The following is a 13,410-nucleotide window of genomic DNA, read 5'->3' as shown; positions in this document are numbered from 1 at the left end:
GGGCCCCAGACTGATCCACGAACTCCTCCCACGATTCATATACCCGAGGCTAAATAATCAATCTAATAGGATGGCGATCTGGGCCGGCATCTAGAGAAGTCTTGCTCTACTGCTCAATCTCGCTGTTACGCTTTCTCTATTTCAGCAGTCGCCCTTCCAATTCTCCTTGATCCACTCGCCCATCTTGTAGGTGAGCGTCTCGTCGGAATACGTCAGCACGTCCTTGTCGCTGTAGTCGCCACCGCTGAACTTGAGGGCGACGATGACCCACTGCAGGATGAAGTCGATGAAGACGAGATCGACCTTCTCCGGCTCGCCCTCCTTTGGAAAGTCGATGGCGGTCTGGATGCAGTTGGGCACCGGGAAGGACGGGATCGGGGTGTGCTCCGTGTCGTCGCCGTCGTTGCCGAGGTCGTCCTTGGTGGTGTATCCGCTGACGAGGTCCGGCTTGGACTTCTCGTCGTCAGCGAGGGGGTGCTGCTCGGAACGCAGCTCGAGGCGGCGGGGCTCCTGGTCAGCCTCCGCTGTCTTCATGGCGTTGAGGATGTCGCCTATGGGGTACATCATCTCGGGGATGTTCATGAAGCGCGCGTCCTGCGTCTCGGCCTCGAAGATCTTGCCGGCCTGGTTGAGCAGGTCAAGCACACGCTTGGCGACGCCGTAGGGGACGTCGGGGATGTACTTGAAGCCACTGGTGAAGGGGGACACGATGAAGGTGCTGTCCTTGGTGAAGGCGCCCTTGAAGATGTCGAAGCGGATGCCGCCTGTGTTGACGATGACGAGGCGGGGCACGTCCTTGCGGTCCTTGTTGTGGACGACGGCGGGCAGGACCTCCTTCTCGAGCCAGGTGTAGATGCTGTCGTCGCTCGGGTACTCGACGCGGTTCATCCACAGGTCCTTGGGCGCGCAGCCGTACTTGTAGTCGAGGTCGAGCGCCTTGCGGGCCTTTGTGATCATGGCGCTGACGTTGCGGCCGTGGTCGGTGGGGAAGGTCGTCTCGTTGAGGCCGGTGTGGTGGTGCAGGCCGTACAGGTTGTTGTCGATGTACTTTCGCGTGAAGGAGACGGCCTCGGCGGAGACCTCGTCGGACTTCTTGGACCTCTTCTTGATGTTGTCGACGGACATCCAGCCGATGGTCTCAAAGTAGCGGCCGCTCGCCATGGCGAAGGCGTCCTTGTCGAAGCTCAGGGCGTCGCGGACGTGGGCGTGGCCGCCGAAGATGGCAATCGGCACGCTCCAGTTCTCCTTGCGCAGGGCGGTGTAGATCTTCTTGAGCTCGGGCATGCGCAGGCCGACGTGGCCGATGACGACGAAGAGGTCGGGCTTCTCCTCGCCGATGAGCTTCGTGAACCACTCCTCCTTGAGGGTGTCCTCGACGGGCTGGACGACGGTGTTGTTCGCGTTGCCGGTGAAGTCGAAGAGGAAGCCGAGGGCGATGACGTCGAGGCCTTGGTTCTTGGTCTTGAAGCGGCGGAAGCGCTGGGCCTGGGGCACGCGCTCGCCGGTCTTGGGGTCGATGTAGTCGAGGTTGGAGGCGATGTAGTTTTCCTTGTAGTTGGGGACGGTGATGTCGTGCTCGCGCTGGGCGGCGTCGGCCATGTAGAGCTCGTGGTTGCCGGTGCAGATGAGGTCGACGGTCTGCTCGCGGAAGACGTCGTAGGTGAAGAGGCCCTTGGGGGCGGAGGCGTCGTAGAGGCCGTTGCCCTCGACGCGGTCGCCGGTGTCGACGACGAGGAGGTCGGCGCCGCGCTCGTCGGCCTTGCGGCGCATGTGGGCGGCGAAGGAGACGTAGTCGCCCCAGTCGGCGGAGTACTGCGGCTCGAGGAGGTGGCCGCCGTGCCAGCCGTGGGTGTCGGTCGTGTGGAGGAAGTTGAGCTGGCCCCAGGTCAGGTCGCGCATCGGGGCGGCGACGGCGGGGGCGGCGCCGGGTTGGGCGGCGGATGCGAGGGCCGCGAAGAGGAGGAGGGAGAGCATCGTCGGTGGTTGATTTCGAGCCATGATGGGTGGTTTGCGTTTGTTGATGGAGAATGGGGAGAGGGGAGGAGGATTGGGAGGAGGAGGGAGAAGCTAAGGTAGCTGTCGAACAGCTGGCTGATAGTCGCCGGTCTCGCTGGGAATGCTACTGTTTGGGGACGAGTCACGGTCACGGGTGCCTGAGATAGCAACGGGCGGGAGCTGCTGTTAGCTGCCCCGGAAACCCGCTACGTCAGCGATGATCCCTCAAGGTTGCTGTTAAGGGAGTACCTTCTCGATATGGGCGAGTATGAGCGAAGGACGGGTTTCGGCTAACAGAAACAAAGTGAAACCGAGATGGCGCAGGTGTTGTGGGCCGCGTTAGGCGGAACGATCCCCGGACCTGCATGAGCTTGGGCCAGCTGGCAGCAGGGACCTGTCACCATGTGGGGACCGGTGTCCTCGTATCCACTCGTGCCAATTACGCCGTTGCCGTTGCTCAGCTTCTTATCAGGCCCTGGTTCACTTAGAAGAAATTGCTTGTGTTCGCCTTTTTTTTACGGCTGCAATACGTTTCCAATGGACGACTGTTCTTGATCTGGGAGTTTCAAGGCTTGGATGGGACTGGAACGAGGCTACGGACGACGACAGAGAAACAAAGATGACAATAGAGACGACGATGGAGAGAACATCATGAACGGGGATGTAAAGGTCTCGAATTTCAATGGCAGCGTTTCCAGAAAGAACAAGCTTCTCTAGCAGCTTCGTTCCAAAGGTCTATCTAGTTGATCATCGACCGGGTATCCAAGGTTGTCTAGACATTGCTCATAAGTTGATAATAATTACTTCCCTAAGCTTGTTGCTATTCACATCATACATCTACTTTGAATACGGAACTGAGACCGAATTAGAGTCCGATGACAACTCGCCTGCCTCATTTGTGAAAGGTTGCGGCTAAATTTTCCTGACGTCCTCCTGAGCATTTCGGGTATCGACGATGTCTCTGCCAAGAAGCGTAGCCAGTGACTACGTTCCGGGCACGCACCTGTCAAGATCGGACTTTTGTGAGACTGCTTGTTCTTCTCGACCATGCACTTCGCAAGTCTTTCGATCAACTTTTTGAAAGCGCAGATACTTGAGGGTTTCCGAATGTCCCAGTAAACATTGGTCAATAGGTGGAGTCTGACCCGTTATAGTTCCTCTGTGACTCTACTAAGCACTTGATCGACGTCGTAACGAGAATTTGAGAAATGGTATCTTTCCATCGCAATTTGAATTTCACTGCCATTCTTTGATTTACACACTTTCATAGACGCGAAGTAGAGTTCGAACTCTTTCTATGGGTCGCCATGTCCGTTTCTCGACAGTTTGCTCAAGACTCTGCATATCCGGGCGGCTTGTTCTATATGAAGTCCCAGAGATATTTTGTCGTTGAAGATGAAGATCCAATAATTGAACTCAACCCCACTCTGCCATATCGTGGGTGCTTTTATGATTTTTTACCGCCATTTCCTCAAAGTCTGCCCAAAGTGTCGTGCAATGCCGGAAATGCTCCAGGGAATCCCCGAAATCTAAACTCAGTCTGAAAATCTTGCAGCCGAATAGCTTAGAGATGTGTGCGTCTGCCCCTTGGATCAAAGTACGTCCGCCAAGTTTCATCCATCAACGTTGATAATTGCTTATGACAATGTCTTCGGTTGAAAACTTTAAGAGTTACCAGGTTTTGGTATGGTTTCATCGTTGTTGGGAGATGCCAGAAAATGACAGGGCAAAGTAGGAGCCTTAGTTCGCGACTGTGACTTTGACACATGCCCCCGAGCTTCTTTACTGTTGCTCTTAGTCTATGTATGTTCATATACCTAGTAGGTAGGGAGGATCCATTTCCTAGTCTTGCGAAATACCGACATTTCTAGGCTCAAGTTTACAGTTCTTGCCTCCTTTTCGTTTCATGAATACCCTTAACCAAACTCCTACCGTAATAGCTGTCAATGGCCCACAAACAAGGATAAATACTTTGAAGCTCTCTCCTTGAAAACTAAATGCGCCGGTGTTTTCATCCTGGGCTAATACCCCGCTTTGAAGGAAAGTCTGGGAATGTCAGAATCTCGCAACAGGGAGCAAAGACGAGGGTAAGCCTCTCTTACGGCAACGAATGTGGTGGGTAAAAACGAGGGTCACGACAGTGATGACATGCATAGAAGACGTCTGCTTGGATGTCTTGTCGGCAATGTTGAGGGATTCGAAAGAATACTCTGCCAACTTAGATTGCAGATTATTAGATCGCCGTCCCAAAGCGTTTCATACTAATTTTGCCAGAATTAGCATACCATGGTCTATTAATTGTTTTCTTATGCGCACTTACTTAATGCATGCCCTGGGTGAGATGCGTAGAAAGTGAGCTCAGCTGTGTTCGCCTGGTTTCGAGATTGGCAATCGTCGACTCGATTCTCGTCAAAAACCCATCGACGATTTCTCTGTACTTTGGATTACTGAGTCTCGTCTTTGTTAGGTTGCTGTAATATACATGGATACTGCGCAATACTCCAGTGTTTAGCTCTAAGACCAAGATTGATCTTTGTATCAGCTCTGATCGACTGTGTAAAGTCTGGAGATCTTTGAGACGTAGCTCTCCCAAGGTTTCTGAGAAGCCGAGTGTCGAGTAGAGACTCTGCGGAAAGTCTCCCATGCTTTCAAACTGAAGGCTCTGTTCTTCATCTGGCTTCGTGGTCTTCAACCCAAAGATGGAGTGGCAGAAGGAGGAGCCTCGTTCTCGCGGTCAAAGCTGGCGAGCCCGTTGTTGCGTCTGAATAGGTTGTTTGACGTAGTCTCCTGCTGTCGCATTTGCTGCAATGTCCGAGGGAATGTGTGATAATGAGAGAACTCAGCATCGATGTCCGGCTGGGCTCGAACAGCTTTTGTAGGAAGTAAGATATTCCGTATCGACGTTTCAAAGTCGTTAATGAATTCACGCCAGCCCTCGTCACACCAGGAAAGGTAAAGCAGGTGGGTGTTCAGAGATACCTTGAGGTACGACGCAACATTACCATCCGCGGTTTCTTGCCCTGAAGGAATCTTCAAGCGAGGAGCCAAATCCTTAATGCGGTCCTCGAACATTTTGTTGTCCTTGATGGTGAACCAGAAAGCCCGGCCGCTTTCGAGGTCAAAAGTGTGATAATTTGCGGCTTGGCTGATGTGCCAACCCTCAATGCCCTTTGCTCCTAAGTGCTCGACGGAACGCAACAAATATGATACGTGGATCGCATCGCCTGACCCCCCGAAGTGCGGAAGTGAGGGGGAGTTTACGGTCTTACTTTTCACAAATGTTTTTGATCTGAAATGTGCCAGGCAGTATTCAAATGGATGAGGCTGTTTTCCGAACGGGAAAACAGTCTCCAGGAAGAAAGGCTCTACCTGATGATAGGCACATACGAATCGAAAAGTTTCTGGTGAGCAGTTCATTGGTGATCTAGGATATTTCGACCCGATAAACCTGAAAGTTATGGTTAGTATACCTTAGTCAAAGATGCTCGCTCGAAGTTTACCTACACGTGACGAATATGAGGGTCTTTTTCGGATCGAATGAGATGCCTGCGAACCGCGTCAAGATTGAGAAGAGTTAGGATATTTTCTGGTAATTCTAGACATGATGAGTTATTATCAAAGCTTGACTTGTCGAGGTTTCCTTACTATTTTGCTGTCCCGTCTCCCACACGTTTAATCTCGCGCGCAGGCGTATTGAAAAGATCTGGCATCTTTTCCTGGTCATTGAACAGGCTCCAGAGCCTCTGTGCCTCGAGAAAATCCAAGGGGTCTCGTTCGTCCGCTTGAGGCATGATGTACTGGTCCAATTCCGAGCAGACCCTTGCCAAATGGTCATGAGTATCATGTTGCTGCATTTTGCAAGGGGAAATTTGCGTATGTCGCGACGTGTTAACAAGTCGTGACTAATATTCAACAACGCCAGCTCGCCCATCCAGCTTAAATCTGCAAGGCTTTAACGAGTATGAACGCTGGCTCACTCAGCTTCCTGCGACAACTGCTAGAAACACGTTTTTGACTGTCCCGGTACGAATAAATAGTGCATTTCCCCGAGATACGGCAGAGTCGTTTTTGTGTTTGGCGTGGTCTGAGATTTGGAAGCGAGGCAAGTTTTCCGGCTGAGCATCATTTAGCTAAGAAGTGTGTTGGGAAAAATGGAATGGCTGACCGGCTATGGATACTGGCTTCCCAGGAAGATAAAGACAGCCAGTTCCAATGAGGATGGTCAATCTGAAAGCTGTAGTAAGGAGCTTTACGAGCGTTTCTTGGGTCGCATGCATGTCGGCCTGACCTTTCACCTACCTCTGCACAGAGGCAGCCCGCTGCAGGCTAAGGAAGATGTGGGCTTGATGCTGAACTACCTATCATTTCCCGCTGCAGCTCATCAGCCGGTAATCTCGATTGAAAACGACATGTCGCCATCCTCGCCTTGGCTTCATCTATACGCTGATTATCATTGACCGCTGTTTTAGTGTGGTTCACTGCAGCACTTGCCACTTCCGTATCTCCAATCACTCGCCTCCAAAACCGCCCCTTGTCTACTAAGTATTAGAGTCCCCACGGCTATCATCCCCTGTACGAGGACGCCTTGCTGTTGCCTGAATAAAATTCAGCTTAGCCAGCCGCAGCTGCCTTGGTTTCGATCGCCTCGTCGCCTTGGATGCGTCTGAGCAGCGTCGTCCGCAAGACAAGCTGGGTGTAGAGCTGCTGGCGCCGACGCGAAGTCGGCTTCCAATGCTGCCCCCTCATTCGCGTAGGAATGTTATTGACAAAGGAGGCTTTTAGAGGGGAAAGCCGGCGGGTCCATTATTCAAGGAAGCCTGCAGAACATACAGACGTACTGCGAGATTGAAGAGTTTGGAACATCCCAATCAATCTTCTCACTCAATCGAAGTCGTTTCTTCAACCCATTGACTCATGTACATGTAACACAATGCCGGAGAAATAATCATCTTTATTATCGCTACTATCCGGATCGTCATTTCTATTGTTTCTATTGCCCTTATTGGCCTTGTCTGTTCTTTCGGTCCCAATCGGGCCAGATAGCGAAATCGCCGTTGCTTTCGTATCCCGATCGATGTGGATCGAGGAAAGGGGTTGAACGAAGAATACCTTGGTTACTATAGATTTGATACAGTGCATGGCACATCTACCGATATTCTGCCATCCTTTTCGAGCATCACAGGCTCTGCAACATCCACAAAGAATCCATACATTAGCACTTTCTGGAGGTCTTTGAATTCGCGGCGGTCGGAAAGCGAGGCCTCATGTCTCGATAAAGTTTATCAATTGTCGATTGGAAGTGAAAGCAACAGAAACTTCGAGTTCAAATGGTTCCATGCCGTGTCGATTTGCAATTTCCGAGCGAATATTTTGTCAAAGACACAGGAAGTATGAAAATTAATCAGGACTTCGTTCTTAGCAGTCTACTCTGAAGATCTAAGATGCCCTCTCATTGGGCATCGCGGGCGATGGTCCTCCGTAGGCAACGTCGTGTTTGCCGCTCGTAGGACTAATGCTGTGATTGGGGTACTGCAGCTCAGCTCCATTCCCAAGCTCAGCAGGCGGAATCGCAGGCGAGGTAGCTGTCACCGTCGGCGAGGACACCTGCGTACTGCCCCAGCCGCCGTACATCGGCCCCTGATGGGCTTGACCATGGTGATATGCCATTGACATCCCTGCCCCTGGAGCCAGTGCTGAGGCGTGTCTTTCCCTGGAATACGCCCGCCGGCGACGGATGAAACAAAAACAACCAGTCAACACTAGTAGGAGAGCCACGCCGCAACCAACAGCAATGCCTGCTATGGCCCCTTTGCTCAGCCCAGAGGATGGGATACTAGAGTTTGACGAAGACGAGGTAGCGAGGCTGATGGGGCGCGTTGGCGTTCTAGTTGCCGGCGTCGCCTTGCGTGTCATGAGGACGGAGAGGTCTGGGGCGTCGAAGCCGCTTGTCGGCGCCGTTCGTGTCGCGCCGCCGCCATCACGGCCACCCACGGCCGTCAGAATGTCGGTAGGCACGGCATAGGTGGTCAGACTGGGCAGGTAACGTAACCAGATAGCATTCTCGTCATTATCTTGACCTAGGTTCATGTTGTGTGTGCCCCATACATTGTCAGCATCGCATGAGTACGTCGTATCGTTGGAATAGGAACCGCCAATGACAAGCATCTGTGAGTTGTCGACCACGTTGCAGCTCATCATGCTTTTGGGGAATTCCCCCGTGACGTTGCTGTTGGCCGGGTACGGACCTCGGATCCACTGAAAGCTGGGGATGGTGAGGATGTAGATATCGTCGTATCCCGTAGTGTCCGGAGGGAAACCTGCGCCGCCGAAGATGTAACTGGGATGAGGTCAGTTTTGGCTCCAATAGCCTTCCTGAAAGTACGGACTTACATGTTGTAGCTGGACTGGTCTTGGGCCCAGGTCGCACCGCCACAGAAACGCCTCCGTATTTCGGGAGTACGACCGGAAGTTTTCTGTGTGTACCACTTCGTATTCGCGACGTCGTACAGAAAGATCTCATCCATGGGTTGTGGTGTCAGGGTCCCATTGCCGTCCAGGTCTTGACTGCCACCGAAGTAGACCAGCATTCCAGCATCTCCAATTGGGATGAAGACCATCACGCCTTCTGCCCTGCCGACGTTGTCGGGGCCCGCGACGCTATTCCAGGAGTTCTTGTCCATGTCGTATTTGATAAGTCTGCTCAGGGCCTTCGGCGGACCTGTCCATCCTGGCACAGAAGCGTTGCTCTGCCATCCGCCGTAGTAATATGCCTCTCCCCTCGATGAGATCGAGACTCCGGCACCATAACTACCTGCATTGGCATTTCCAGCGCCAGTGGGAGACCCAAGTGGCGCCCAATTGTTATAGAGGATATCGTAGCTGTAGAGAACGAAGGCGGCCGGTGGATCCTCGAAGTATTCACCCCCGTAAAGGAACAGCCGCTTGTTCACCGAGTCTTCCCATAGAATGCCGCCGCTTACGCTCGGTATCGTCGTGTTCTTCGAAAGGCCGTCGTGGAACTGGGGCATTCCGAGCGTTGAAGGCACGTCGTCGAGGTCATTGTATGCGAGGACGGTATCTGATTTCTTGTTATAACTTGTTCAATCAACTCTGAAGCGGGGTGAAGGCGCAGAAACCTACTGCTGAAATTTCGAGATGATGACGAGAAGGGTTTGTAGTTGATCAGGCCCCCGTCAATGTATAACTTACGGTCCACGACCGCCGACTGGTGCCCCCATCTCCGACAGAAGTCCCGGACAGGGTCATTTTGCGCAACTGAAGTCCCAATAATGCACCATGCGAGTAGCAGCAAAATCTCTCGTGATGCTGACGATAGGAGGTTCATGATGTCGCATTCAAAATTCAACAACAGGTCTCATTCGGAAATCGCTCCGTTACTAGTGTCTCAGTTGATGAGTGGATCGCCAGACCTTAAATAAGTGCAAATTCTGCACAAGACAGGCCGAACTGCAGGTGAGCATCCCCTCTGATTCTTGATAACGAGGACTCGCCGCACGTAATCTTAATGAGTGACATGGCTTGCATAACCCCTCAGGCGGCCTGAAGTGAGCGACCCGAATGGTCCAACTTGCCCAAGCACAGGTTTCCACCCAGCAGCGTTCTCTGTTGGCATGGTAGAACCTCGCTCAGCTGGCGAATCCCGTTGCGGACGCTGTCAGCCGCAGTCCTAGCAGATAGCTACGCTTACTGCGCCAGACCGGCATGTATCCAGACTGGTGTAACTTGAAACGAAGTGTGGCAAAATACAAAGCGGAGGCCGTGGAGCCATTCTCTGTTTTGACACATTGAACAGCCTGCTCGCCCTGTTCGAAGCCGACTACGTAACACACAGCTGATGGGGAATCGATCGTGTCCGTACCAGACAACCGGTAGGTGTGTTTCTTAGCAACTATATCTCATTGCTTAGATGGGTATCAATCTCGTGAATTTGTATGCGTTCCTCCCTCTCCTCACTCTCTAGCGCAATCTTGCGAGTCCAGGTACAGCGACAACTCTACACGGCACACCTAGCTGTGCGAAGCGGGGGCTGAAATCTGCATCCTCCGGTATACGGGGGCCCCTAGTCTAGCATTCTTCCCTTTCCACCCGAGCCATGCATGAGATTCCGAATGGCCAACAAAACCTGCGAGGTAAGACGGCAGAAGTCCGTCTGACAGGCTTGAATCCTGCAGGATGCCACGGCGCTAGTCACCAACATTCAGTAGCCACTGGGAAAACATCCAAAGTGACCAGGCTTTGGCTAGGCAGTGGTTGTTGGACTAAAGTCAATAGGAGGGGGGCCATCGCCGTAACCTCCTATTCCTTATCCAGGCGATCATCACGACAGTCAATGACCCGCCACATTATTGACTTGATTGGATGCATGGCATCAACAAGTGGCCTGGAGGAATGGGGGAGAGCAAACAGCTCCTACTAAAGGTATGCCTAACGCCACCAGTGAGGCATAATATGGCGGCATTATCTGGACTGTCATGAATAGACAGCGACCATATAAGGCCTTAGCCTCTTCGGCCATTCCGCTCAGTCGCGAAAAGAAAGGATCATTCTTTGGGATGGAGAGGCTGGCCCTGACTTAGTTCTCGCTGGCACATTGCACAAATGACTGCACTATCCTCATCGGCGGAACTCGAGCAATTGTGTTGGTTCCAGTAAGGCCTATATGATACATTTGATACGGAGCCATTGAAGAAGAAAAACCCATGGTATCGCTGCCCTTTCCTGGGCACTTACCACAAAGGGGCTCAGCAATTGCTTCTCTCCGCGGGAATGGTCGGAATGCATTCTGCTTGACATATTGTCAAATTCAGGGGCACTTTTCCACTCAAGAAAAATTCCCGGATAATATTCGCCGTGCATGAGTTTATTCCCGCCCCAGTTACACCGTGGCCCGTTGATTCCTGAATTACAACACCCGAGCCCACATGTTGTTTCTGTAAGGTGAATGCATTGGCCACAGGCGTGGCGGAATCGAAACGCGAAGAAATAATGAGCAAAGGGGCTTCAGGGGTGTTCGGGTCGCTGACATTGACCGCCGGACTACCAAAGGGTCCAGTGAAGGCAAATGGGTCATGGCGGCCGAATCTTGCGGCCGGCGCAGGCGATGACACGACCACCCCATACAACGCCGGTTGTTGGGGCTTGTCTATCGATTATATGCACCAGTTCATCGGAAACGGAGAGGTTGCGATAAGCCACGCCGTCAACTGCGTCGCTGCAAACGACACCGTATGCTACGTCTTCGTACCAGGTATAGGGAGGCGCCTCGTTGTGGGACGCGGAACCACCACAAGTGGTATCAGGGGCGTCCGCCGATAGCATCTCAAGAAACGAAATGTATTCGCCGGTGATAAGGGCTCCGAGACCAAGGGCAAGTAACTCAAATTTGACAGGTTGGTAAATCAGAGTTAAGATTAGAAGCCGAACAGTAGGCGATGTAATCAAATCAACTTTTCCGCCGTGTGCCACTGGAATTGGACGGATGTCTAGAGTGTTAAGAAAAGCCTCAACGCGGCTCTTGATATCGGCAGCTTCCTTGTCTGATGATAGTCGGATTGGACAGCCCTCTCTAGAGTCAAAGCAGACTTGGTAAAAATAATCGAGAACGGCTTCCGCATCATTCAGATTCTTCTGCCAAGTCTTCAGAAAAAGGGTTAGTTCATATATTACATAGCCTTAGACGTCTGTGGGGACTGAGTAACTCACAACGTTGGTGTAGTCCTCGGCATTCACGATTCCGTCAACCATAATTCTTCCCACCCGCTCGGGGAACATAGAAGCCAATGTGTTTCCCAGAAAGGATCCGTATGATATGCCAATGTACTGTAGTCTAGGCTTTGGAGCATTCGCCGGTTTTGTTGAGTTGCGATTCCGCCAGCGAAGGTCATCGATTCGGTCAATAATCTCAATCACATCTCTGGCAACCGAGGCGGTATTGAGGTAACCCCAGATACTATCGACACCATCAACCTCACAAAGTTCACTTTTCCCCAAAGCCGATGCATAGTGATAATTGAGGGCATTGAAATCCTCCGTGATAGGGTTGAGACCTGTGTTGCGCTCTTGGTCCAGCTTCCGAGAGATTTCGTCGCCTTTGTGGCAATCGCCATGTGGTGTGCTCAAATTGACACCCCGGGGATCGAAGCCGATGATTTCATAGTTGCGTTCGCCCGCCAGAAGGCTCTGGAAACGGCTTCCCGAACGAAGAAGCAAGTCTGTACCAGAATCTCCGGGGCCTCCGGGACTGATCAAGACACTGCCACCAAACGTTGCGTCGTCCTCTGAAACCGTGGCCGGGAGTTTTATCATGGCGACAGCAACAGTCGTATTTGTCTTCAGATTCGGATTGGACCACTCAAGCGGGACTTGCAATCGAGCGCATTGGAAGCCTTCGTAACAATCGTAATACTTCAGAGTTTTCGAAGGTGGGGTTACTGTAAAACCCAGCTGAACTGCATAGAATTTAAATTGGCATCAGAGGCAGTCTGGCCGAGGGCCACGAATGCTCCAACGAGAGGGGTGTAAAATTTCATCTCAATATATTCTTCATCGTATAATTTGAATTCGATTATAGAATAAAATGAAATTGGTCTGTCATGTGAAGGCCTTGTTGGTCTTGCGAGGTTTTATTCTAAGCATTAGTTTCATATTTTTATGTACGGTCTGACGGCATTCTTTCATGTCTTGCGTGCAGCAAGCCACCGCTAAACACCTGATGAGTGTCGTTGATGTGGTAACGATGAAAAGAAGTCTTAATACCAGTTTCCATTACAGCATCACGAACATCTGTGCCGTATGACTACTTCGCAACATCCGACTGTGCAGTAATTTGACAGGCCAATCGCAACTGGTTTGGATTTAAGGGTAAACTTCACTGGCCGATTGTCGCGCCATCACCACGTGTGGCTGCTGACTGCGAGCTGAGCCGCAGCAACGCGTAGATGCTGCCGCGTCTTCGGATCCTACGGCAAAGGTACCCTTGAGGACTAATAGGCTATTACGCAGTTGTCGCGGATGAATTATTGGTTGATGCTGGTTTATGGGCTGCCCAGGCTCAGGGGTCTGGATGACGGAATGGCGCCATAGCAAGGCTCTGTCGGATGAACATTACATCTATTATGCCCCACCTAGCCAATGTTGTGAAACCTCGTATCAAGTTTCTCGACTTTGCGTCACGTGTTAGTGTGGCTTCGCTTTTCGCGTCTTGTCACGAGGGCGATGAAAACGCGAGGGAGTTCTACGGCATATGTGAACAAATGTAAAGATTGACTAAGAAAGTCACGGAATCTAGATTGAATCCCTTTCACCGTATACATGTTATGCGGTTGACCGATTTTGAGCAAACATTGCTACGGTGCAGGCTTGAAGTTCGGAGTGAAACGTATTTGATAGTCAGGC

At 51.8% G+C, this 13,410-nt stretch overlaps 3 protein-coding genes across 3 annotated transcripts; all 3 read right to left on the bottom strand.

Annotated features, from left to right (window-relative positions):
- Positions 1–141: 141 nt before the first annotated feature.
- Positions 142–1,998, bottom strand: CGCA056_v012050 (Secreted protein; the record flags this gene model as incomplete). The annotated part of the gene is made up of 1 exon (XM_037327294.1): positions 142–1,998. One exon carries the CDS (start codon positions 1,996–1,998, stop codon positions 142–144), a length of 1,857 nt encoding a protein of 618 aa, XP_037174364.1.
- A 5,433-nt stretch (positions 1,999–7,431) lies between these two features.
- On the bottom strand, positions 7,432–9,340 carry CGCA056_v012049 (Kelch repeat-containing protein; the record flags this gene model as incomplete). The annotated part of the gene is made up of 3 exons (XM_037327293.1): positions 7,432–8,332; positions 8,386–9,073; positions 9,136–9,340. The coding sequence occupies 3 exons, from the start codon at positions 9,338–9,340 to the stop codon at positions 7,432–7,434; spliced, it is 1,794 nt and encodes a 597-aa protein (XP_037173778.1).
- A 1,742-nt stretch (positions 9,341–11,082) lies between these two features.
- On the bottom strand, positions 11,083–12,321 carry CGCA056_v012048 (putative hydrolase; the record flags this gene model as incomplete). Its single annotated transcript, XM_037327292.1, has 2 exons — positions 11,083–11,652; positions 11,719–12,321. 2 exons carry the CDS (start codon positions 12,319–12,321, stop codon positions 11,083–11,085), a joined length of 1,173 nt encoding a protein of 390 aa, XP_037173777.1.
- Positions 12,322–13,410: the final 1,089 nt, after the last annotated feature.

This window comes from Colletotrichum aenigma (assembly GCF_013390185.1).
Source record: "Colletotrichum aenigma strain Cg56 chromosome Unknown KSG_Cg56_contig08, whole genome shotgun sequence".
In the NCBI taxonomy this organism is placed as follows: domain Eukaryota; kingdom Fungi; phylum Ascomycota; class Sordariomycetes; order Glomerellales; family Glomerellaceae; genus Colletotrichum; species Colletotrichum aenigma.
Note: the sequence above shows the minus strand (reverse complement) of the source record. Positions and strands in the feature narration are given on the sequence as shown.